At 35.5% G+C, this 26,511-nt stretch overlaps 3 protein-coding genes across 3 annotated transcripts in view; 1 reads left to right on the top strand and 2 right to left on the bottom strand.

Moving 5' to 3' along the window:
• The first annotated feature begins 388 nt into the window (after positions 1 to 388).
• Positions 389 to 7,846, top strand: LOC132555911 (COMM domain-containing protein 7-like). The gene is made up of 8 exons (XM_060220290.1): positions 389 to 475; positions 1,495 to 1,548; positions 1,968 to 2,070; positions 3,450 to 3,506; positions 4,042 to 4,079; positions 4,487 to 4,594; positions 6,969 to 7,056; positions 7,320 to 7,846. The coding sequence occupies exons 1-8, from the start codon at positions 389 to 391 to the stop codon at positions 7,394 to 7,396; spliced, it is 612 nt and encodes a 203-aa protein (XP_060076273.1). The 3' UTR covers positions 7,397 to 7,846.
• An 889-nt stretch (positions 7,847 to 8,735) lies between these two features.
• On the bottom strand, positions 8,736 to 11,734 carry LOC132555901 (52 kDa repressor of the inhibitor of the protein kinase-like). Its single transcript, XM_060220280.1, has 3 exons — positions 11,644 to 11,734; positions 11,164 to 11,359; positions 8,736 to 10,638 (listed from the first exon to the last, which is right to left on the bottom strand). Exons 1-3 carry the CDS (start codon positions 11,732 to 11,734, stop codon positions 8,736 to 8,738), a joined length of 2,190 nt encoding a protein of 729 aa, XP_060076263.1.
• An 8,136-nt stretch (positions 11,735 to 19,870) lies between these two features.
• The window catches only part of LOC132555908 (uncharacterized), a 65,969-nt gene continuing 59,328 nt past the window's right edge, over positions 19,871 to 26,511 (bottom strand). Inside the window, exons 36-39 of the mRNA XM_060220286.1 lie at positions 23,632 to 23,783; positions 23,215 to 23,431; positions 22,656 to 22,808; positions 19,871 to 22,288 (exon numbers count right to left, since the gene is read on the bottom strand). Of these exons, the coding sequence (XP_060076269.1) occupies positions 22,096 to 22,288; positions 22,656 to 22,808; positions 23,215 to 23,431; positions 23,632 to 23,783 (715 nt within the window). The 3' untranslated portion in view covers positions 19,871 to 22,095. The remainder of the gene's footprint in view (positions 22,289 to 22,655; positions 22,809 to 23,214; positions 23,432 to 23,631; positions 23,784 to 26,511) is intronic.

Below are 26,511 nucleotides of genomic sequence, written 5' to 3'. Positions count from 1 at the left end.
CTGCTGAATTTGACCTTAATGTCATATTTTGATTAAATAGTTATCATTTATATTATTTATCTTTATCAATGTACATTCTGAAAATCAAGAGCAAATTTGATTACATTGAAATAGTTAAGCCCCAAACGTGAGTAAGGGTTCTCTCTTGGGGTTAGGTTTTGGGTTACATAATCTGTAAAGGATTTATTCATACGGATAATGTTAATGTGGTGGAATTCATGGACAGATGAAACAGGCTAAATCTGGTAGTTTCTTCAAGCTCAATTTGAGTAGAAATTGAAATATTACTCTATGAAATTGATCTCTGACTTCTGCAAGGCTACTGCTTACATGTGATCTAATCTAAAAATAAATTAGGGGCTTTCCTGTTCTGACGTCACAAGACAACATGGCGTCCACCTTTCACTTCAGCAAGGAAACACCCCCAGATACAGTTTTCAGTGATATACAGATGGTTAACAAATTTCAGGATGAGGTACGATGGTTTCACGTGATATCTACATAATGTTTAACATGTAAACAGAGGGTCTAACACATGATTACTGATACAATGCATGAACGAAGAAAAGGGGCGGCATGTGATCATGATAGTGTATCTGTATGGGTATATATACATAATACCAGATCTCACGATGTACATTTTATTTAAGTGATATACGGCAATACGTTTGTAATCATATGTATTAAAGGAGCGAGTCGGTATGGCATAGGGTTGTTCATAGTGTTATATCAGAGACGTATATATCACGACTCTGGTTATATACAGCGTCTGTCACTATTCTGATGGAAGCATGCTTCTTCGGATCAGTTGCATTAGTAGAGAGACAAGGGTTCGATCCCTGTTCCTGTTAGAGCACTGCATTTCACACAGTTCTTACATATTGGCCTTCAACGAAATCACATGTTTTTTGGTACAATTAGAGTATCAGAATGAGCTTTAGGAAATCTCATGGAAGAACAAGTAAAAGTAAATTAAAAGGAGCTGATCATTGTGGCTTGTACATGTCCATATAATGTTAGATAGGCTTTGTCATTCAGCTGATGGCTGGAATGTGTATTTTGCGTTGTTATTCCACAAAAGCCTCCATAAAAACCCTATGGGTTGTGTTACATATGATTATAATTAGTCTTGGACTGAGATTTAGGAAATCTTATTCTTATATTGACAATATATCATGTGTCTTCTTGTATAATCCTTATATTGACAATATATCACGTGTCTTCTTGTATAATCCTTATATTGACAATATATCACGTGTCTTCTTGTATAATCCTTATATTGACAATATATCACGTGTCTTCTTGTATAATCCTTATATTGACAATATATCATGTGTCTTCTTGTATAATCCTTATATTGACAATATATCATGTGTCTTCTTGTATAATCCTTATAAAAATATACTGTATATAAAACGGTGATTTAAATCATTTTCGTGTTGTTTTGAATTTGCATGGATTCTAATGAGGATATAATTTCTTATTTTTTTTTAGCAATTCTGTCAACTTGTGGAATACTCTCTAGAGTTTCTTGCTGATCCAGGAAAGGTAATTTAAAAGTCTTCTTAAACATTAGTTACTATAACAGTGAAATTCAAATCACACTGAAACAGTAGTATGGAAACTCAGTCATGCAGTATTTGTTGAATAGTCATTGATATGTTTCTCAAATCTGAAGACATGCATGATTTTCTGAAATAAACATCTAACATTTGTTCATAAGACTTGAATGGAAAACTCAATCCTGCAGAATTCAGATGTTTTATTCTTGATAAAGTTTAATATAAATATGTGTATGCTCAAGATTTTGTTTTAAAAACTTTAATGCATTATAATTATGATCTACACTTTTCATTAGCACTGTGTCTTTATTTTGGATACTGATATAAGTAACTACAACCACATATAAGTCATTACAGCAATTGTTTATGATGTTCATAATGAACTTAAACTTATTTGACATGCAGTCACAAAAATTGATGGAACAGTTGGGTGAATTTGCTGAGAGCAATGGAGTTGGGGCCTCCGCACTGAAGAATGTCTTTAAAAGTCTACTTCTGGTACCCAACAGTAAGTATATAAATATCATACCTGTAAAATGAAAGCAAGATAGTGCCTAACAGAGAATTGTGCAACATATGTATGTAGGCCACCATGAGATGGTGGGCTAATCAAATTGCCCAATGTCAATGTTCTATCTATCTGTTCTCTGTCCATAAACAATTTTTAGCTCACCTGGCCTGCAGGGCCAAATGGAATAGGCCAATAGTGGAAATAGGGCAAATTCTTTAAAATCCTACTCCTTCTGTAGAAATGATTGGATATGGCCCAAATTTAGCCTGAAGCATTGTGTGGGGAAAGGGAAATAATTTTGTATAAACGGTATGTCTCAGCCCCAGGGTTGGGAGGGGCAGGGCCTGATGTCATAAATAGGACAAATTATTTTAAACCCTATTTTTCCTGTGGGAAGGATTTGGTCTGAAGTGTGAATAGTTTGGCTGACCCCATAAGGACTTGGGGTTGTGGTTCATTAGGAAAATAGATATGTTTTGTTGTTGTGTGCTGGGATATTTAGAGTTTGTGTTCCTTTAGTTTCGATGAAGCAATTTCAGCCAAATCTATGTGAGCAATACAGGCCCTATGGGTCTCTTGTTGTTATTGCTATTTTTTAAGAAGTACTGGATGGATCTCTCTCAAATTTCATATGCAGGTTCCCCTCCTAGTTATGTCTGCCTGATTTTGGGACTGATCAGAAAAAACAAAATGGACGACAGGTGTCCATCTTGGATTTACAATGAAACTTTGTTATCGCTATTTCATGAGAAGTACTGGGTGGATCTTTCCTAAATTTCATACATAGGTTTCCCTTTGTTCCATATTTGTGCCCATTTGATTTTGGGTCAGATCAGATAAACAAAAATTTACCGACAAACAGCCATCTTTGATTTTAACAGATTTTGATCTCCATTTCTTGAGAAGAACTTGATGGATCTATCTCAAATTTCATATGTAGGTTCCCCTTCTTCACTAGTTGTGAGTGCATAATTATGAGACTGTTTTAAAAAATAAAAAAAATTGACAGACGACAATTTTCAATTTTTGTGAAAAAAGATTGTTATATCCATTTCGTAAAAGTACTAGATGCAACTATTTAAGATTTCATCTGTAGGTTCTTCTTTGTCCTTAGTTTGATTTAGGGAAAGATAAAAAAAACAAAACAGCTGACAGGCGACCATCCTCGATTTGGCAGTTAAAGAATATTATTGCTATTTCTTCAGAGAAATATATAGATTTTGTATGAGAGGAAGGAGAGAAAGGAAGGGAAAAGATAAAACTATTTAAGAACAAATAAAAAACAAACAATGGTGGACGTCAAGATCCTTCTGGGATCTCATGTTGATTTGTAAGTATTTGAAAAAATACAATTTGAATTAATTTTCATTTGACAGGTGCCCTGAAGAAGAGTCTAAGCCCTAGTCAGCTACAGGAAGATCTTGTCAATCTAGGTACATACAAAATTATGTGTGACAATCTGAAACATGTGTTTCATGATTTCAGCACAGTTATGACCATTTGTATATGTTTAATGTTGTCAGAAAATAGAGTTTGAAGACTGTGAACTTTCAATTATCTATTTCATCATTCTTTTATATCCGGAGTTCTCTTGAAACATTTGTTAGTGCCAGAACAGCTAATCTTAATCAATCATGAACAGACAGGTTGTCTTGGTACACAAGCAGTAAATTCAGCCATTGGGATCTATTTTAAATGATTGATAAAAAATGATTAACAACACAACAATGCCCTATTATGTACGCAATATGCATTACTTTCCCGGTGGTTGACCCAGAAATCTCTCTTTCTTTACCTATTAATTTGCTTGTTCCCTGTTACTTTGGTCAATCTGATGGAATCATTTCGAAACTTCTGGATAAAAAGTCAAAAGCGAAACAAAAATTGATGTTATTAAGATTGGTACAGTTGTTGTCTATTTGTAGCCTGTAGTAAGTACATAACATTTGTTGTTGGTTCCTACTTCAGGATTGTCTACAGAAAAAGCTAATTACTTCTCTGATCAGGTAAGAATATCTTATTTGACATAGCTTAAGTGACCTATTGCCATTGTCTTTTGTCAGCTTCTTCTGAAAAAATAACTCAAATACTTTCAATGAAATTTTGCTGAATCTTTCCATGGTGTAAGTTGACCTGGGAATTATACATGTATGGTCCCAATTCCCTGGGGCCTATGGGAAAGGGTTTTACATTTGCCTTACATGTCCAATGTAGTTGAAGTTATCATATTTTGTCAATAACACGGTTTCTATGGCATGATACAATATCAAAAACAACAGTATTACAGAAGTGAGGGGAGTGTGAAAAGGCTTTGTGCCTCTTGTTATGGATGGAGTGATTGAGACAAGTGTATTGTTTAAACATTTAAGCCAATCACAGGCATCTCCCTCATGATCAATTTATGTTGTTACAGTGGAAGGCTAACCTGGCTGCACTCTCTCGCAGTGCCCTTGGTCAGACCCTAATGGTCAATCAGTTACTGGACATGGAGTGGAAGTTTGGAGGTGAGTATGTATGTGATGTCACCTGGTTATACAAAACTACATTTGACAGTTGTAAGTATAGCTGTACTGTGTATACAGTTATACAACATCTATCTTAACATGTATATATCATTTGAAAAGTCAGTATGAAATAAACAAGTTACACATGTATATTGATTTTGGTCATGTAACACAAAGTTACACATGTATATATCAGGTCAGTCCCAACACCAAAGTTACACTTGTATTTATATCAGGTCAGTCCCAACAACAAATTTACACATGTATATATGAGGTCAGTCCCAACACCAAAGTTACACATGTATATATCAGGTTAGTCCCAACAACCTGTATATATCAGGTCAGTACACATGTATATATATCAGGTCAGTTACACATGTATATATCAACAACAAAAAGTTACACATGTATATATCAGGTCAGTCCCAACAACAAAGTTACACATGTTTATATCAGGTCAGTTCCAACAACAAAGTTACACATGTATATATCAGGTCAGTCAGGTCAGTCCCAACAACAAAGTTACACATGTTTATATCAGGTCCCAACAACAAAGTTACACATGTTTATATCAGGTCAGTTCCAACAACAAAGTTACACATGTATATATCAGGTCAGTCCTATACCAAAGTTACACATGTATATATCTGGTTAGTCCCAACAACAAAGTTACACATGTTTATATCAGGTCAGTTCCAACAACAAAGTTACACATGTATATATCAGGTCAGTTCCAACAACCAAGTTACACATGTATATATCAGGTCAGTTCCAACAACCAAGTTACACATGTATATATCAGGTCAGTTCCAACAACCAAGTTACACATGTATATATCAGGTCAGTCCCAACACCAAAGTTACACATGTATATATCAGGTCAGTTCCTATAACAAAGTTACACATGTATATATCAGTCAGTCCCAATATTAAAGTTACACATGTATGTATCAGTTCAGTCCCAACAACAAAGTTACACATGTTTATATCAGGTCAGTTCCAACAACAAAGTTACACATGTATATATCAGGTCAGTCCCAACAACAAAGTTACACATGTATATATCAGGTCAGTCCCAACACCAAAGTTACACATGTATATATCAGGTCAGTTCCAACAACCAAGTTACACATGTATATATCAGGTCAGTCCCAACACCAAAGTTACACATGTATATATCAGGTCAGTCCCAACAACAAAGTTACACATGTATATATCAGGTCAGTCCCAACACCAAAGTTACACATGTATATATCAGGTCAGTCCCAACACCAAAGTTACACTTGTATTTATATCAGGTCAGTCCCAACAACAAAGTTACACATGTATATATCAGGTCAGTCCCAACACCAAAGTTACACATGTATATATCAGGTCAACAACAACAAAGTTACACATGTATATATCAGGTCAGTCCCAACACCAAAGTTACACATGTATATATCAGGTCAGTTCCAACAACCAAGTTACACATGTATATATCAGGTCAGTCCCAACACCAAAGTTACACATGTATATATCAGGTCAGTCCCAACACCAAAGTTACACATGTATATATCAGGTCAGTTCCAACAACCAAGTTACACATGTATATATCAGGTCAGTCCCAACAACAAAGTTACACATGTATATATCAGGTCAGTCCCAACAACAAAGTTACACATGTATATATCTGGTTAGTCCCAACAACAAAGTTACACATGTATATATCAGGTCAGTCCCAACAAAGTTACAAAGTTACACATGTATATATCAGGTCAGTCCCAACAACCAAGTTACACATGTATATATCTGGTCAGTCCCAACAACAAAGTTACACATGTATATATCAGGTCAGTCCCAATACCAAAGTTACACATGTATATATCAGGTCAGTCCCAACACCAAAGTTACACTTGTATTTATATCAGGTCAGTCCCAACAACAAAGTTACACATGTATATATCAGGTCAGTCCCAACACCAAAGTTACACATGTATATATCAGGTCAGTCCCAACAACAAAGTTACACATGTATATATCAGGTCAGTCCCAACAACAAAGTTACACATGTATATATCAGGTCAGTCCCAACACCAAAGTTACACATGTATATATCTGGTCAGTCCCAACAACCAAGTTACACATGTATATATCTGGTCAGTCCCAACAACAAAGTTACACATGTATATATCAGGTCAGTCCCAACACCAAAGTTACACATGTATATATCAGGTCAGTCCCAACACCAAAGTTACACATGTATATATCTGGTCAGTCCCAACAACCAAGTTACACATGTATATATCTGGTCAGTCCCAACAACAAAGTTACACATGTATATATCAGGTCAGTCCTACTTTCAACACAGCCAAAGTTACACATGTATATATCATAAATGGAAATTAATGAGAACATGAGTTACACATTTGTTGTATATATGGTGATAAATACAGGCAATGGTTACAACAACACATATATGTTACACATGTATATATCAGGTCAGTCCCAAAACAAGGTTACACATGTATATATCTAAGTCTCTTTACACATGTATATATCAGGTCAGTTTTCCCAACACCAAAGTTACACATGTATATTAAAACAAAAAGAATATATTACTCATAGAAATCACAGTAGTTTTTATATATTGGATCAATTCTCTGCATTTTATTTCACGCCATAATTCTATCCAGGAAAATTACTTCCCCACAATTTAAAAGGAAACAATCTTTATAGTAATCACCATGTATGTCTGTTTCAGAGCTGACATTACCTCAGTTTTACTCATTCCTCCATGAGATGGAGAAGGCCAAGGCCAGCCTGGAGTATCTTAGCTGATTAATGTGAGAGTTAATTAACAACACAGTGTTCACAGGAACTGATCGGGAGAAAGCCTGTCTGATTGGGAGAAAGCCTGTCAGACATTCATTCATTATACTTAACTGATGTAGTGCAATCAGCATTACAACTACATCATATAACATATGTCCTAGAAAATCTTTGAAAAGTGAAAATACTTCTTATTAGGTACATAAAATCCCAACAGAATTACAATAAAATCATTTCCCGTCTTGTCTTAAAATATAAAGTTTCAGATATACATGCATGTCAATGTGTAGCCATATTGAGGCTTTAATGTCAGTTTATGGAAGGAGAGTGTTGTTTGTGTTTCCTGTTGAAATAATTGAAAGCAAAAAGGTAGTATGTATACATTGTGTAAAATTGTTGATATATTTATATATTGTGTCCAGAATTGGTTGATAAATTGAAGATTAACTTGTAAAATTACACGCCTTGTTCATTCTTTGTTATTAAATTGGTATTAAAGTATGTAAGATTCAATAACTTGTAAACAACAAAATTGCCAAGTGCAAAGTATTTGGCAATAAATCACTCTCCTTGTACATTTGTATAGACATCATTTGATACCAAAACCAAAATTTTAACAGAACACAAAAATTAATATGATAAAAAATCTCTTACGATAAAAAATCTCTTACGATAAAAAATCTCTTTAAAGCTGTATTTCAAAAGATGCAAACTAAGGAGTACCTGTGAATTTAGTTTTGATTCTAAAAATGTGTGCCTTTTCCCTCAAAACTATTGGAAGATTCTTCAGTTGAATTCAGCTGTTAATTGTATGGGTAGATCCTTGTGTAATTATCCACGTACTTGATTCTGATCTGAAATATTTTCTTTTGTTACTCCAGTAAGAGGATAAGCGTAGATTTATTTTCACAGTAAACATTCACAATAATCAATATTCTCAGCATTGGTTAGAAAAGAAAATACATAGACCTTATAAAACCCATTTAATACAGGCGCGTAGCTAGCCTATAAAGAATGGATTCAAAATAATCTAGGGGGGTCAGGGGGCATGCCCCCCCCCCCCCCCCCCCCCCCCCTTGAAAATTTTGAAAGAAATGGTGCAATTTGGTGCGTTTTGGGGCCTCCGGAGAGCTTTCTTGACCAACGAAAATCCATTTATTTTAGCATAAAAATGGAGATAATAGCTTTACTTTCGTTTATTTCAACTAGTCTACATTTCACAGCAAGTCTAACTTGCGGCCTTTGCTGGCCGCAAACTCGTTAATGATAATATCAATATCTATTTCCATGTGTCTGTAGGCGTGCAACAGGGCTAGTCCAGACATCCGTTCTGTGAGCATCGTTGATCTCATGTAGTTTTTAGGCGTCTCATGATACTAAACTGCCTCTCGGCGGTAGCGGTAGACACTGGCATCGTAATTAGTACAACTAGACAGGTGAAGATGTCTGGATACAGAGTCTTGTTCGTAGCCTTCAATGTGTCAGTAAGATTTGAGGGTTTTGTCCCCTCCAGCTCCCATCTTACTTTCCATCGAGAAACCTCATTTCGGAAGGCTTCCCGATCCCCACTGAGGTCACTCTCATACTCCTGGAAGATGGAATCCTCGTGATCTCGGCTGAGCTCAGGAAGAAGGCTTGGGATGAGATATTGAGCCTTAAACCTCTCATTGCTGGATACAAGACGGTCTTCTAGTTCCACAACTAGATGATCAAGAAATGGATAGAACAATGCTCTTTTCCAGTATTCCGAAACAGAGTCGGCAGGCACATTGCCACGGTGCTGTTGGCGTCGAGCTGTTCTAGGCTTTGAAGGCTCGACTCCTTGGTCTTCTGCCATGGCAACTGCTTTGTCGTAAAGCCCATCCCACACAGCATCATCGGCTCTCTCTGCACGAAATATGGCTATAAGAACTCGACTCTCCTTGGCTGCTTCGATCAAGTCGATATTCTGCTTCTGTAGCAGCTTGTTTAGAGGCATAACACCCTGGAGGACGAATTCAACCACAACTAGAGAGATGATGAAGTCGAACCCAAGGATACTGCATCTGTAGCTCCGTGCTTTTGAGTCTCCCTCTCGTTCTAGCACCTCCAGTGCACTTACAATTGATGTGTATGCAGCTTTGAAAGTGTAAAGTGCGTCAGCCAGACTAGCCCATCGCGTCTCACACAGACTTTGAAGACGTGTTCTCTTCTGCATCTCTTCCTGTGCCACGGGATCGTTGCCAAGCTCCTCTTTGAAAGCTAAAAGACGTTTGGCAGAGTACTTGAAAGCAAATCCGATTTGTTGTACTGTGTCCAACAAGTTTCTGACGAGTGCCTCTTTACAGGCATGCACAATTGACAAATTAAGGCTATGGGCTTTGCAGTGCACATACATTGCTTGGGGAACTACTTGCTGGACCCGAGCTTGCACACCTCGATGACAACCAGACATATTACTGGCCCCATCATACCCTTGTCCCCTCATCTTGGAGATGTCTAATCCTGCGTCCCGCTGCCGCTCAATAAACTTGTTAAAAAGAGCCTCTCCTGTTGTAGATTCTGCTTGCACAAAGCCCACAAAGTCTTCACGCACGTCCTGTTCAGTTTCAGAATAATATCTTACACACATAGCAATTTGTTCCATAGTGCTCGCGTCAGTAGCTTCATCTGCAAGAAATGAATAACAAATAGCATCGTTGCACTGCTGAACTATCTTGCCTTTTATGTTATTTCCCAACAAAGTGATTAATTCGTTTTGGATCATAGGCGAAGTGTAAGTAACCTTAGATTTAGAGGACAGGTGTGTTTTCAGGATTTCATCCCTGTTGGCCTTGTCTTTCAACAGGACAGTAAAGTTACTATTGTTGTCATCATGACCTCTAAGTGGAATATTTTGTCGACAGCACAGAATGATGACCTCTATAACAGATCTAAGCACCTGTCTATTTTTAGCAACAGTTTCGACTTTGTTTCTCGACAGTTGTGCTGTAATGCTTGCTTGTTTCCCTTCGATGATTTTCATAAAACCACTAGCACTAGCGCAGCAGCTATGATGACTCGAACCAGGCTCGGTATGTCTCTTGATGTACTTTCCAAGGTTAGACCATTTTGATACTGGGGTATTGATGAATGTTTTCTCCTTTGGAGATGAAGCACCAAACAAAATACAGGGAGCACAATACACTGAATTCTCGGAAACTGAATATCGAAGCCAGTCATACTTCTCTAGCCAATCTACCGAGAACTGACGCTTCGTTCCATACTCAATACTGAAATAATAAAATAAAGAAATAGTGTACGAACTTGAAATGGAACAATTTTGCAACCAAATACATAGAAAACCAAATACATAGAAAATACATAGAAGCAGGGAAGCAAATGATTCCATTTTAATAGTATATATCTAGTATCTTACTAGTATACTTATGATACTGGTACTTCAATAACGTTTTCAGATATATGAGTATATTCACTATACTTTATTCGTCTTAATTATATAGTAAACATGTCATAGCGCGCTAATATAATTATAATGGAACCAAACATCGAACAAGTGGAAGAAGCAGACCGTTTACAATCGAGTGGTAAGAGACGGGCTTGCGTCTATTTTCCCACATGTACCACTCACAAAAAGACCTCAACATAAACCATCGATTTTGAGACCTCGGGACTGTGTTTAGAGATTTTAACGGTATTTTTCTATACAATACTGGTTGACTAAACTACAATTTTCTATTGATCTGCAACCGTTATAACTTCACATCTTTAAATCAAATTAATCAGAATCAGTTTACCTTGACGGAAACTTAAAAGTTTTGGCCCATTCTTTGTTGTTTTGCAGCACTTTCACATTTATCGAGTCATCTGAAGCCTTTGTTAACCTTGCTGGATCAGGATACAAGTCATCGGGACTGTACGCAATCCCCACGAGCTCATCTTTATCTAAAGTCATAGGTTCAGGACCCTCCTTCACACCAGACGTACCGGGCGCTATAAATATACATATGGAATACATATGACGATACTTGGACAAGTGTTAGAATTTTTGGTGCATAAAATTGACTATAGAATCAATTTGATTTCGAATATTTAAAGCATGGATTGCAATGAATGTAATGTAAAAGTTTGAAATCATACTGTCCTTGAATCTTGAAAAGTTTAAACAAAATTAAAAGTTACAATTGTTGTCATTATTAACTATACATGTATAACTTAACATGTACTGACTATTGTTTGTAGCTTTTTATGTTAAAAGCATGTTAAAGTAAACATACATGTACTAGGCTCGGTTGCATCGGTGCCTTTTTCAGACAGCCCAGTTTTTGGACCTACGCTGAAGAAGCTGTCAATTCTCTTCTGTGCCATATTTCTTGCGTAATTAGAACCTGGAAGAATAAATTGTGGCTCCGTACATGTATGAGATCGGAATACTTTTACCTTTATGCGCTTCCGTAGATGAAAAAAATGACGAGCGTTGTGTTTACCAGAAATGTTTTTTTTCATAAAAATTCCATGTATCAATATAACTAATCTACCAAGAAGGAACTATTTCAAAAATGCAGAGTAATACGACAAATGCACCAGAATTTTTCACATTTGCATCATGAATTCACTGATTCAGGTTGGTTAGTTCAAAATGTTGTCAGTCTCGCTAGAATCGGTTCACAGACATGGTCAAACATGTCATTACTCAACAAACAGACCGAAACAAATAAACACTAGGCATACATAGTAACATTTTAGTTATAATTACCTCTTTTCTATCGCTGATTCTGCTGATGACTTCTTTAAGAACTCGATGTAAACATTTGTTTACATTTCGAAAATACGGCGCGTGCAAACTTCCGACTTTGAAGAGCTGCAAAGGCCGACAACTTTTAAAAAAAAAATACTACGGTATGGTGTACGATTTAGGCTATGTGATTTATAAAGTATTCAGTGTGGTAATTATCAGATCTGGCGAACGCGGCTGAATTTCAAACCACATTTTTTTTACTAAAAATTTTTTTTTGGTCAAAATAATGTGGATTCAGCTGCGTACTCGCGTATAGGCAGCTACGCGCCTGTAATACATGTAACTATGTAAGCTTATTAGGGTCGGTTTTGCTCCTTTGCTCTTGCTTTTTCACAAATAAGTAATAATGTGCATAATCATCTTCGTTTTCAAATGGCATCAAATGGCATTTGCGAATCAGATACAATATGTGTCATGATCAGTGAGTATATAAATTATGGATATTACCGTTTGAAAGCAGAGCTTACCTTCCGGTGTTACGTTGGTCCGCCATCTTGAAAAGACTTGTCCATCGCACGATCACGACAGTGTATATGATAAAGTTGAATATAATTGGGCTCTACTGTATATGCCTTGTTTGACACTACTGTATCTAATTCTAAATTTGTATTAAAAGGTGACATTCACTCATATGGACCAAACAACATCGGCATGCGTAGTCTCAATTAGGAACGTGACGTTATTTAATTCATTAAGATAAACATGACAGGTGTCGTCGATGAAGCAGAAGACGTTTTCTCTTCTGAAACACCTATTCTTTTTTCCCCATGCAGTTTTTCAGAAGTTCTTTGTAAATATTTTGCCCTGGTTTTATTGAATTTTGCTTTGAATTATGGTTCTATTGACATGTTGGTATTTTGTTGTTTTTGACATGTAAAACCATTAGTTGAGGATGCAGGTTGTTGCCAGTAATTACCACACTGTTCCAAACTGAGAACACGATAAAACAACGATGGATTCTATCTTCAATTGCTTGTTGTCGATATCATTGTTTTCGAGCAAGATGTCAGCAACTTACAGATACACTCACGATATTTGAAAGATTTACATTGAGACTCCTGGAAAAGAACAAGGAGAATTCGATCATGTATTCCGAAAATGTTAATGAATATTTGTAGACCACTAGATTTGTTTATTTTCTCGTGTAGCATATGTTAAGTAAATTGGAAAAAGAATATTACTCAAAGGAGACAAAATAAAACAAATGATAAGTTCCGTTTAATTTAGTATAACATATTGGCATTTTGAACAGATACACTTAACAGAATAAGCATTGACAAACCATATAATATTGTTTAACAATAACAATTCACAAGGGTTACGTGTAAACAATTGCCTCGTCTGTTAAGTCTTATTAGTAATCTTTAAGCAATATTTATGTATTTTTATTCTCAAAATGAGACATTTCCAGTTTTATTGTATCTATAGTATGTCTTCACTAATTTCTATGTGTAAAATGTATTGTTTAGAAAAATAAGACGGCTTGTTTACAAAATTAATACTGATGGCCTTCTCGGCTTAGACGTAATACAATAACGAAATGGGTGTCTTTGTTTTGACAAAGCAGTTTCCACTCTAGACGATGTGGAGATACTAACCATCTACGAGTGTGCTACTGGGTGTTATCGTCTCTCTGTCGAAGGCAGGGTTGATATGCGCGCTGCCAGTCAATTTATTGCTCAAGGGAAGGTATGTTTACCAAAAAGAGGAAAAGTTCAACAATGACATACTAGTGGTTAGAACACTAGTCGGTATGATAAAACCGTAAAGAAAGTCAGCAACTCTACCCTGGGAACGACAATATTCACAAGTCAGTACGGTTTACAGCATGATGGAGACCAATGATATGCAAACACGTAACGCAATTATTGAACCCGGTTAGAACTCAAAGCATTGTCGTAGGTTTCAAAGCAGAGCTACTGTCCGGTAATATACTGCGCCTGAGCTGATTTATGAACATCAAAATCAGTTCAAATACCGATAAGGGGTTCGGTAGAGTTTATGTAACATAAGACCAACACTGAAATGGATACTATGGAGTCTTGGAACACAGGTTGACAGATTGAGACATGCTCGATAGGAAAATCAAACAAAACTTGTCCTCGAGGCTCTTGGATTGTCCAAAAGGACGAGGGCTTACGATTCTGAGTGGATTACAGTCGTTTAAACAAGGCATTCCGGATGCATACCGCTTTCTCGTTATGACGAGGCCTGTGGACCTGAACTGTTGACAGACAGATCGATAGAAATTTGAGACAAGGACATGGTTTTTGAAGTTCACAATCATGCCCTTTGGTCTGGCATCCGTTCCCGCAACGTTCGCGAGATTGGAAAAGTCACACATCTACCTAGGTTCATTGATAGTCATTATACCGTTATATTGTTTGACAAAAAGTATTTACAGGGAGGTAATTTTGTATAGACGGCTAATTTATATCATGATATGTGTTTACACTGTAGCAATTTATAAAAAAAAATGTAATTTTTCGTTCGTTTGAAATAAAAGCAGTTTATTGCGCATTGACATTGGAAGTGTTGCCATTTTGTTTGTAACGGATTCTAGGTGTGGACTGTCAGATAGACTTATAACAGACTTAGTAATCTCGTGTGTTATGGTGATAATTATATTGTGGCAAATTACATGTTTAATCATAAATTTGTTTTTCTTTAATTGATAGCTTTGTAAAGTTACTTATTCAAGTCCAGCCAAATCGAATATGTCATCATATTGATACCGATGGTGACGGGCGGCCAGTTTTGTTTACAGCACCTAGGAGATATCTAGTTTTTTTCCTACTCCGATCGGTTCGCTGTTAAATGTAGTATACTGTCTCTTATACTATATATCTACGAGAATTACTTTTTAGTGGACGTCTCACATTGACCACACAATATGTATTCATACGCGTGTTTAGCCTGATATAGTCCTATCTGGTTTACATAGAGCTAAACGGGAAACTGAAGGTAGAATGGAAATACAGACATATTGTAAATAAACCAATACAACATAAATCCTACAATATCAATTCACATACTTCAAATAATTGTCACGTGATAAATGAATCCTTTAACGCCGTGTTACAGCTACACCGGCGATGTTGTACCTGAACATGGTATGTAACTGACATTAATGTCTGTCATCACTAGCTCCTCGTGAATAATCATTGTATAACAACATTTCAATTTAAAATCTTTGAGTGATTTTCGGAAAGAAGACGAAAGTATCACACACACAAAGAAAACAATTGTCAGATTTCCACACTCCATGATATTTGATACTGTGATAGCGTACGTAAATCCTTGAATGAAATCAACGTTAGTAAATAGGGTTACCGGTGTAATGTACATGATCGTATTGACGACTGCAGAAGGTAATGAAAGGACAAGATGCATTGAAGACAGACCAAGTACAATTTTTGTATTATCAAATGATATTGTCTCCGCTTCCGAGTTTCCGGTTGGTAAAGAATGTGTGCAAAGCCCTCTTACCAAAAGAGTGGTCAGAAAAAGTAGAATGAAAAGAGGTACAAACTTAAAGCAGCAAGCAGATAGCCAGTTCCATACCAGGAAACTGTTTAATAGAGGGACGCAAAAGCCGTGTTCGAGTTCATAGGTCCACATGGCATGTATGCTGACAACTATCACAGCTATTGAAATGATAACTAATGCGATTTTTGACTTGAACACTTTACAAAAGTTTTTAGCGGTGTGTGGACGACAGACATAAATATATCTATCAAGCGCCATGACTACTAATATCCAGGTCTGACAATACATTATCATCCTGTACCCGAATTCCATTACACGACAACCAAAATCTGACAGATTTTCAGCTTCGGGTTGACGAGCCACCTGGGCGATCCATGGGCCAGCGTGTATAAAAATTAATATCAAAGTATTATCTACAGAATAGGCAGCTAGGTAACATCCAACCGATAGAGGTCGCCTCCGATGATACACTATTATAGTCACAATGTTCCCGATTATTCCTGTTACAATTAATACAGGGAGTATGTAGAAAGAGATCTCCATTTCAAGGTGCTAAACAGACGACTGGTCGAGAGCCGCGCTAGTTGTTAACACTAGCTAGTACCTGTTTACTCTTCGTAGTCACTGCAGTGTATCAACCAATCACAGCGCCTCTAGGTTGTATAACATCTTTGGTCATAGCAAAAAATGAAGCAATGATCTTCTTGACATTGAAAATTTCGAAGTTATGTGTTTGAATTATCAAATGTGCAATTTGTATAGCATTGCTAATCCATCGATAATGTATTTAATGGTAAAGAGTTTTTTTTATTTGAATTTTATTTATTTTATTTTAATATGTCTTTTCTTCAACTCTGTCTGATAGTATGTGTTTTGTTTGATTCATTCTATCTTGGAGTCTAATGGTCGTTTCTGGATAATCTTACACATACTACACTTTTGAAAATGTTATAAGGTTTTCCTATAATCTAGCCTGGATTAATTAAAAAGTCAAGGTTTAAGGATTATTGCAAAGTAGCAAGGACAACGACGACTGATACTTGTTGCTGAATAAATGTCGGGAATCGCAAATAATTGAACTTAAAAATGTAACAATTTTCCAGTTTCCAAATTGCCCATCGTATATATCAGATTACATGTTGAAGTCATCTCTTTTTTTTAAAATTTCAAATATAGCATAAAATTTACCTTTAAAAGAAGACATCAATCACCGACGAAACGTCATAACATTGGGAACGATAATAATTACCAGAGGAAAAAAATCACAGAAAAGACTTGAACATTTACCACGAAGGGCCAACATCTCCAGAAACGAAGTCAACCATTACCAAGAAGAGACACCATCTCCAGAAAGGATGTCAACAAGTACCCCGAAGAGACACCATCTCCAGAAAGGATGTCAACAAGTACCAAGAAGAGACACCGTCTCTAGAAAGGATGTTAACAAGTACCAAGAAGAGACACCATCTCAAGAAAGGATGTTAACAAGTACCCAGAAGAGACAAAATCTCGAGAAAAGACGTCAAAAATTAACTAGAAGAGACAACATCTCCAGAAAGGGCGTCAACAATTACATAGACGAGACAACATCTCGAGAAAGGACGTCAACAATTACATAGAAGAGACAACATCTCAAGAGAGGACGTCAACAATTCACTAGAAGAGACAACATCTCAAGAGAGGACGTCAACAATTACATAGAAGAGACAACATCTCGAGAAAGGACATCAACAATTACATAGAAGGGACAACATCTCCAGAAAGGACGTCAACAATAACATAGAAGAGACAACATCTCGGGAAAGGACGTCAACAATAACATAGAAGAGACAACATCTCGGGAAAGGACGTCAACAATTACATAGAAGAGACAACTTCTCGAGAAAGGACGTCAACAATTACATAGGAGAGACAACATATCTAGAGAAGGCGTCAACAATTAACTAGAAGAGACAACATCTCAAGAGAAGGCGTCAACAATTACATAGTAGAGACAACATCGCGAGAAAGGACGTCAACAATTACATAGGAGAGACAACGTCTCTAGAGAAGGCGTCAACAATTAACTAGAAGAGACAACATCTCCAGAAAGGGCGTCAACAATTACGTAGACGAGACAACATCTCGAGAAAGGACGTCAACAATTACATAGAAGAGACAACATATCGAGAAAGGACGTCAACAATTACATAGGAGAGACAACATCTCGAGAAAGGACGTCAACAATTACATAGAAGAGACATCTCGAGAGAGGGCGTCAACAATTACATAGAAGAGACAACATCTCCAGAGAGGGCGTCAACAATTAACTAGAAGAGCCAATATCTCGAGAAAGGACGTTAACAATTACATAGAAGAGACAACATCTAATTGTCGGTAAGGTATTCCTAAATAGTCTCTCCCTGCTGCCGTTTTGTTTTGATAACTTAAAGACTCTTGTAAGCTACAATATCGATGTCTCTATCTCTCAAATAATCCCACAATTCATCTTAAGTTTCCTGGCAGTTAGCTTGGACTATTTTTTGGAGCACACATCCGAAAAACTTCGTCATGTATTGGTTAAACTTTACAACGGAAATTTCATGAGTCCTTGTGTAAGGTACATTGGTACATTGCAATCAGTATTTTTGCATTATGTTCAGACAAACTTTCCTATGCTTTTCTAATCCATTGCTACAAATCTGGATCTTGGAAGAGGGAGGATGGATATCTCACTGTGGTAGACATTGGGTGATGGTCATCTTCAGAATCACGTAGTATGATTTCGTTTGTTTACAGGCAGACGACGAAGTGTCAACAAAAGTAGTTCGTTAAGTACTTCCAAACACCATTTGGAAGGAAGTAGGATATTAAGACCGGGAGTTTACGAAAGGCAAGCGAGTCATTTTATGGGTATTTCAACATAGACCACGCCTTTATAGAAGTTATAGGATATTTATAATGGGAAAAATGAGAATGATGGTTTAATTAAAACCCGTACGTATGGGTTTCCTGCTCTTACATTGATTAAGGCGTGGTTCACGGTGCATTTCACAAATTATTCGGTATCATAAGTAACGTGTGTCGCCATATTATTGTCAGCACGCTATCGGAGTTGAACATACCCATTTTCATATCGCAAATAGATTAGACAGGGATTGTTATTGTCAGAAATAATGGTAGATTAGTAGATGGCGAAGTAGTCGATGAACAAACCGCAGGAAGCCGCTCAGTGAATGCAAACACATTAATTATCTACGTATTTCATAATTCATTTCTTTATGAGATCGGTGATCGCATGACGGTGCCAAGAAAATTGAGAAAAACACTGACCAGAAAATGAAAAACATTCCGCATAATAGCTTTTAGGATGTAAGATATTTTTATTCTTGTTGCTGGACAAAATGTATTGTCTTTATGGATATTTTTTCATTTTACAAGCAAAAATGACAAACGAAATTTGCGAAAATGTTATCTTCTCTGGAATCGAAGAAAACCTCATGAGATGTTTTATTTTTCTGCTGTCCGCAATGAAAAATTCAAAATTCAATTTAGCTCTGTAAAGTACTTCTTAAGAATGGTCATCAGTGCTTATATTCTTGAAAGAATCGATCAATGAGTTGTAAGGTTAGTGTACTGATTTATTTCCCTATATAATGTATGTAATGTGTCCAGCTCAATTTGGACCAATTGTCCCTTTTATAGCTATGTCGCAGTGTTTACTTTCAAAATTTTAATACCAATGGTTGAGTTATATTTTTTTCAAAAAAAAAAAAAAAAACCAAAAAAACAAAAAGCAAATACTCAAAGTTCATCAGAGTTAGTTGAAAATGTCTCTTTAATCACACTCTGCAAATTTCTGATGTTTTATTTTATTTTAAGAATTCTACATGATTTAATGAATATTAATTACAGTGTAGCGTGGTATTGTGGAGCATGGGGAAAAGAACCGAGGTTAAAATACCGTAATGGTGAAGTGAAACATTATGATGAAATGAACAACAACAATGATTTGATTTCTTTTGATTGTTTGACTACTGGGACAGTTCCGGTTCCAGTCAAGTTACTATTTAAGTAGTAAGGAAACTACATGCCTGGCGACGGGCAGAGTCACAGAGACGAAAAGCCATCATCATCATCATCATCATCATCATCTTCATCATCTTCATCATCATCATCATCATAACACGTCCTGGTGTAAGATAGAAACTGGTGCAGAGACATGCCAAGACAAATCAGAAGTTTGATGTTTTTTATTTCTTTGTTTATTTCTACATGTACGGAACATCCGAGGGAAATATTTCTCTGACACTGTGGGATACATACAGTAAATCGCCAAAACATTTATAAGGAATACTGCACTGCAACAAACATCAGCACACTGGACCAAGATAAAACTTTCCAATTTACACAGTTCTTAAAATGAAGTTTACACTTTCTAATAAATAAATAAAAAAAAATATACAAAGCTATTTGATCACTCTGATCATGTACAGCATTTTTTTTACAAACTTGCATGCAACAAAAAGATTGTGCATTTTTTGTCACCAACAAAACCTTGCACAGATATTGAAATAAACCACATTATGTAGGATTTTGCAAAGTGATTGTGTTGTAAACATAACACTAGTTTTATCATAGGTTGATTGTTATGTATGCTAGATTTGATGTGAGATACAGACAACACAAAAATTTATCTTCTTGCATCATTTCGATTTATATTTTTTGATGTTTGCGTAGATTTAAATGACTAGACAAATTCATATGTATTTTCTTCATTAATGATAGACGTCTTGTCGTTAACTTCATAATACCACAATAAATTTGGTGAATCTGTTTTATAAATTACGATTTCATGGAAAACTTCAAATCAGCTTCATTTAAGACCTGAGAAAGTGTTACAGCTACATTTAAATCTACAAATCTTATGGCTTTGGTTGTACTGCATGTGTATAAATAACAATAAATAGATATAGGAGAATCATCACTGGTTTGGCATCAAGGTGAATATAAATTGTTCATATTGAGGAACCTCCACATAAAACACTTAACATATTTAAATGACAATTGTTTTATAATTAATGCTGGTATTGTTTAATAAAGGAGAATATCACAGTGTGTTGTGTAAATTAGAAAAATGGCATTTTTATAGAGATATATATATATAAAATGACTTGCAAACACATGTGCTCATGTAACATTTACATACTCTCAGCCTATTGGAACAGAACATCAGGCAGGTCAATAATTCAATATATAGTTACACATGTGTACTAGCAATATTGTGGAAATAGCATTGTTTACTAGACAAGGAAATAATTCTGTAAAAGAAAATGTAAATATATATTGTAAAAATAGATTCTCTGTAAAAACAATGAGAACAAAACCATACAAACACACACCATGCCCATACACAGAAATATCAGAGTAGAGCACACAAAAATGGGTGTAACCATCTTACCCTGTTCATATACTAGTTTACTCTAGGTTCTTTTCGTAACAGAAAAATCTTTTAAAAGATATTCATGTTTAAGGTTTGAATAATTCAGAGATCACAAAACATATTTATATAATCAAATTTCATAATTTATGTTTCATAAATCGAGATAATTGCAAAAATGTAAAGGTTTGATTTTTACCTTGGGAAATTTTACTGGTTCATATTCAGATACAAAATCTCTAAGATTAACAATGGGCTTTTAAAAAATAAATGAAGCTTAAGTGTCTTATACAAATTCAGTTTTCAGATGTAAATACTTCACATGCATTGTAAACAACGAAAAACTAATGCTTAAGAGCCCATTAGTGAACAAATCTCTGGAAACGCAATTGTTGTTGAACTCTTTTAACGGATGTTTAACCTCCTAGATAGTGTCAGGGAAGGACAATTTACTTGAGACAAATTAAAACATTAACTGAATTTTAAAAATGGATAATTTCAAGGAGAAGGTATGAAATCTATACAAAGTGTCATATTCTTTTCCCATGTTGTAACATTTCGAACGTAGACTGACGAGTCTATCAATCAACACACACACACTATGCAATTGATTTCTAGTAAGCATTCAACAATCTGACATTGATTTAACAATTACAAAATTAAAGAACAATGCATAATTCTGAACACACATCACAATGATAAATGAATGTAACATTCTTGCAAAGTACTGTACACTTAAATAGGTTGTTACATTTTTATGAAATACTTAAATGAAATGTACAATTTATCACAGACTTCTTCCCAAATGAGTCAAAAGTACCCAACTTTTTATAGTTGTGATCAATCTTTACATCTAAGTAAGCTCCTTTATAAATCAATGCAAGATATATACAAAAGTGATGACTATATCATCTTATAAAAAGGAAAACAATCATGAATTCCACATATCACAGAAAAGGCACTTTAATGAAGTCATGATGGGATTGCTGAACCACATGAAAATCAACAGATGGGACCTGATGGTCATCTACAACTACCAAAGGGAGAATACTCAATACAGTATGATACTTTCTTAGCACGGAGAGCTATGTCTGAGTGATGACGATACACCTGCATTCCCAAATTAGGAAATCTGTCAGCAAGAAGTTGTTCTTCAATAGGTGAAGGTAGGGGAAAATTTGTCTTCTCTTTTGGCCTTGACACCAGCATGTATCGACTGCAATGAATAACGAAAACAATTAACAACAACTTTGACACAGATGTATATTTCTAAAGGAATATTTGATTTGAAAATACTTGCAAACATTTGGAATGGATTAATTTTCTGATTGATGAGTTTAGCATTATTGGATTGACCAAGATTAACATGGCGGGTGTTGTCAATGAAGATACCCTCCATTACATTTGGATTTATTCTCTGCGTACTTTATGATGATTATCTGTGTAAATATTTCTTTTGTTCATATTTTGCCATAGTTTATCAATTTGGGGTAAGAATATGTTGACATGTCTATATTTTCTTTGTTGTTGAAGACTTTTAGGCTGTAGGTATATATAATCATTATATCCTAGCCTGTATTTACCTGCACTTGCTGGGTATTGACCTGCTAGTAGATGGTCTGTATGTCCTACTGGGGTTTCGAGGGTCAATCATTTTCGGCTCCACGTTAAAGTCAACAGTAGAACGCCTTGGTGTTAACTTTACAGGTGGGGGTCCATTTTTCCCCATCACAAATCTAAGGAAATGGAAATATTATCATAGCATTTATGACTTTTGTATGCTTTACTCAATGTCAACCAAAACAGTCATCAATATTCTGAGAGTGCTAATATTACCATGACTTTCATATTTCACTACTTCAGACATATCATTCACTACATACATTCCAGTTAACTTGAAATCAATGTAAAACAAGCAGGGCCAGATTTATGACTAACACCATATCTTTCATGATAAGTGGAATATCCCACAGAACTCGAGCTCATTCCTCAATAAATGATATACTATCAGTCCCTGTCTTGTCATAAGGTTCTGTTTCCCAATTTCTTCTGATTATATCCATGCATTTACTTTCACATTGTTCTGAATGTATATCATAAAACAATTTGAATGGAAATATACTGATCAATATATCAACTCACCTAAAAGGTTTCTCTGTTTTCAGTTCGGTCTTGTTGGCGACAGTTGGTGGAACAGGAAAGGGAACAAAAGCTGTGTGTGGCCGCTGAGGAATGGACTGGGGGGGAGAAGGAACAGAACGCCAAGGTGGGCCGGGGCTGTGTGTTCCAAGGGTGGACAATCTTTCTAACTCTCTTTTGGCAGCAACAGCATAAGTATCTGATCGAGTTGTTTTTGATCCTACAAAGTCAAGTAATGCAGTTAAAGTGTGAAATCTGTTAATTTATATATCTTGATGATTGCAACTTGCAAATACTATACATTATAGATATATATAGTTTCAAAGAACCTGATCCTAAATGTTAAAAGACCCCCCGCCCCCTCTGCTATTAAAAACCTACATGCAAAGAACACACCTTGAAGCCCTGTGTCATACAAACCTTGGTACATTTGGTCCTGTGTAGGGTCATCTGTTATGACTTCACGGCTGGACATTGACCTCTTGGCACCTCCTCTCTGGGACTCCCAGGCCTGGCGTTTCTGGGCAGCACTCTTACAACGTAACTCCTTCTGCATTCGCAGCAACATGTGTCTACAACCAATTTAAACACATAAGTATTTAGACAACATAAGAAGACATGCAGCCTATTCTAGGTACAGGCTAATCTACCTGGTACCACCTTTGATATTTAAAACCACATTTGCATATTGTTCTAATTTTAACAACATTTTTTAAACATTTTTGTGTTTTTACAAAGCAATATTAAAATTTGAACACTACATCAATTTAGATTGATGAAAATAAAATGGATGTGTAAAAATGTCAAAATGTATTGGTAAAATGACGGCAGAAAGAACAGATCAATGGTGCTGAAATGTTAATATACCAGTTAGCTTTGTTATCAACTTAAGTCACAAATGGCTAATACATTAGCTTCTATAAGGAGATTGTATGTATCATTGTGTAATCTCTTTAGTGTTATACCAGCATGTCATGTACAAAAATCAATGAGATTATGTCTGCAAATCTAAATTATTCAGATAAGAATTTTTTAAAAAATCGATGGATATGCATAAAACATGACATCAGTAATAAATTGATGTGCACACACCTTCCACATGGTGGTGACATGAACATCAAAAGTTACAATCCTTTTAAAACGTGATGCTAAAGTGTTTAAGAATTTACTTTGATATATGTTTATGTGATTCCACTTCTGTTCATAAATATCAAGATATGCAGATTTTTGATAAAACATACAATATTCCATTTGTGCCATAAATCAGAAGAAAAAATATTTGTATAAAATTATGTTATCAATCATATCCACACTTTCAGATTTCTTTTACATCTTTTTTATTATATTCCAAATGAATAAAATCAATATGGCAATAAAAATTCTGATAGAAAACAATTGAAAGAGGACATTTCAAAAGTAGTATGAACATTGCTCTTGGCAGGGTAAGCAGAAAAAACCAAAGACAGGAAGTGTGATCCCCGCTGTATAATGTAGCGTCATCTTGAACAGCACTTAAGTATATAAAGTTATTGATTTTACACCATCGACGACTAGACGTAATTGTTATTTGGTCCAAAGTGTGTATATGTACAAGAACAACACACTTAACATGTAAGGTGGGCCAGGTATCGATTGAACCTGTTCTGATGTCCATTACTGCCTGCTACCATGGGTACAAGGACACACAATTATTTTGTCAAAATTCAATGAGTATATAGTTCTGTAGAAACTAGACGATAAACATTTGAGTATGATTTACTGGACATTAGAAGGGACACCTGTTACCTGGTCAGCTTAATTGTCACCATATCGATGATGACTTCATGAGTGTTATACACACTAAATAGGATGAAATAATGATGTAACATTGGTTATGGAAGTTATTTAATGATATAATTACACACTCCCTTTAACATGGTATATTATGTCATCACTGCTATTTGTTATTATTTTTTTAAATAACTGTCCATTTACAATAATGATAATATGTCATCTGACTACTGAAATCAATAACGGTCTCACACATGGCTATAAATACAAGAATCACCATTAACAGCTCTTTACTTCCTCTGTCAATTGTTTTGTTTTTAATAAAATTGATGTATGTATTATTTTTAGATTATTTCTGTGTTCTCAGCAGTAGTTCTCCTGTCTTTTAATCCTGATGCCTCTCCCAGTCTTTATAATACATTCGCTAATTCAGTTTATTTGATTTCATAAAGCAAAGCATGTGCTTCACTTGCTTTTTTTAAATAAATACCTAAGAAAATACAAAAGTAGAAGTGTATGGTGTTAGTGCACCTCTCTGTCTGTATTTTACCTGATGTTTTTCACTGATTTGACTTTAACTTGTCTTCCTGATTTCTGTTGAAGTCCAGAACATCACTGACGGGTCCTCGAACAAATCAGTCACGTGATGCAATTTATTTCTTTATCTGACATATACTATTGCAGTATCTTTTTTATAAGTTCATTAAAGCTGATTTTTAACTTGTCTTAACTAATGTTCCAACTGCAGCTGAGTGTAGACTAGTCTTTACACAGTATTGTACAAGGTTTAGACTAGAAATTCACTAGTTAGACTGCACTGGTTAACTACTAGTGTTCAGACAGCTAATGAGTGAAAATCCCTAATTTATATTATGGGTTTAGCCAAAGGTCACCGATCTGTGCTTTTACCTGTACAGCTGAAGAGGTAACTTATCTGCTAGTACTAACTGTTTTGTATCATTTGATAATTTGAATTGAATCATTATAATGAAAATGTTTCATTTTCAAATTGGGAGAAATATGTATTTTGAAAATTTGAATGAAAGCTTAAATAACTATTTAAGAATAATTGAGAGCTGATGTTTTTGTACTGTGTGTCAAATATCATGATTTTCATGCAGGATGTCAGCAACTGATAGAAAAACTAACAACACATAGTTTTAGGAGATGCAGGTGACAAAGACGACAAGTGAATTTTACAGTCGTTATAATCTTTTTGTGATATGAAGTTGAACGTTTTTAATGCTCGTTGTTGATGAAGCAGAAAGTGCTTACTGTTGTGAAACATCTGGTCTTCATTCTCCATGTATTTTTTCAGGAGTCTCTGTGTAAGTCTTTCTTTTGTTAATATTTTGCTCTAGTTTCATTGAGCTTGAGTTTGAATTCAGATTCTGTTAACACAACAGTATTGTCTTTGCTGTACATAGAAAGAATCTTCCATCTATCTGCCTTGTTGTATCTAGAATTGATGGTTATTTGACAGTTTGAAATGGTAAAATATTAAAACGTGGATGTACAGAGTGGGTGGAT

This window comes from Ylistrum balloti, unplaced genomic scaffold (genome assembly GCF_031769215.1).
Source record: "Ylistrum balloti isolate Yb309-2 unplaced genomic scaffold, AGI_CSIRO_Ybal_v1 Utg370524, whole genome shotgun sequence".
In the NCBI taxonomy this organism is placed as follows: Eukaryota; Metazoa; Mollusca; class Bivalvia; order Pectinida; family Pectinidae; genus Ylistrum; species Ylistrum balloti.
Note: the sequence above shows the minus strand (reverse complement) of the source record. Positions and strands in the feature narration are given on the sequence as shown.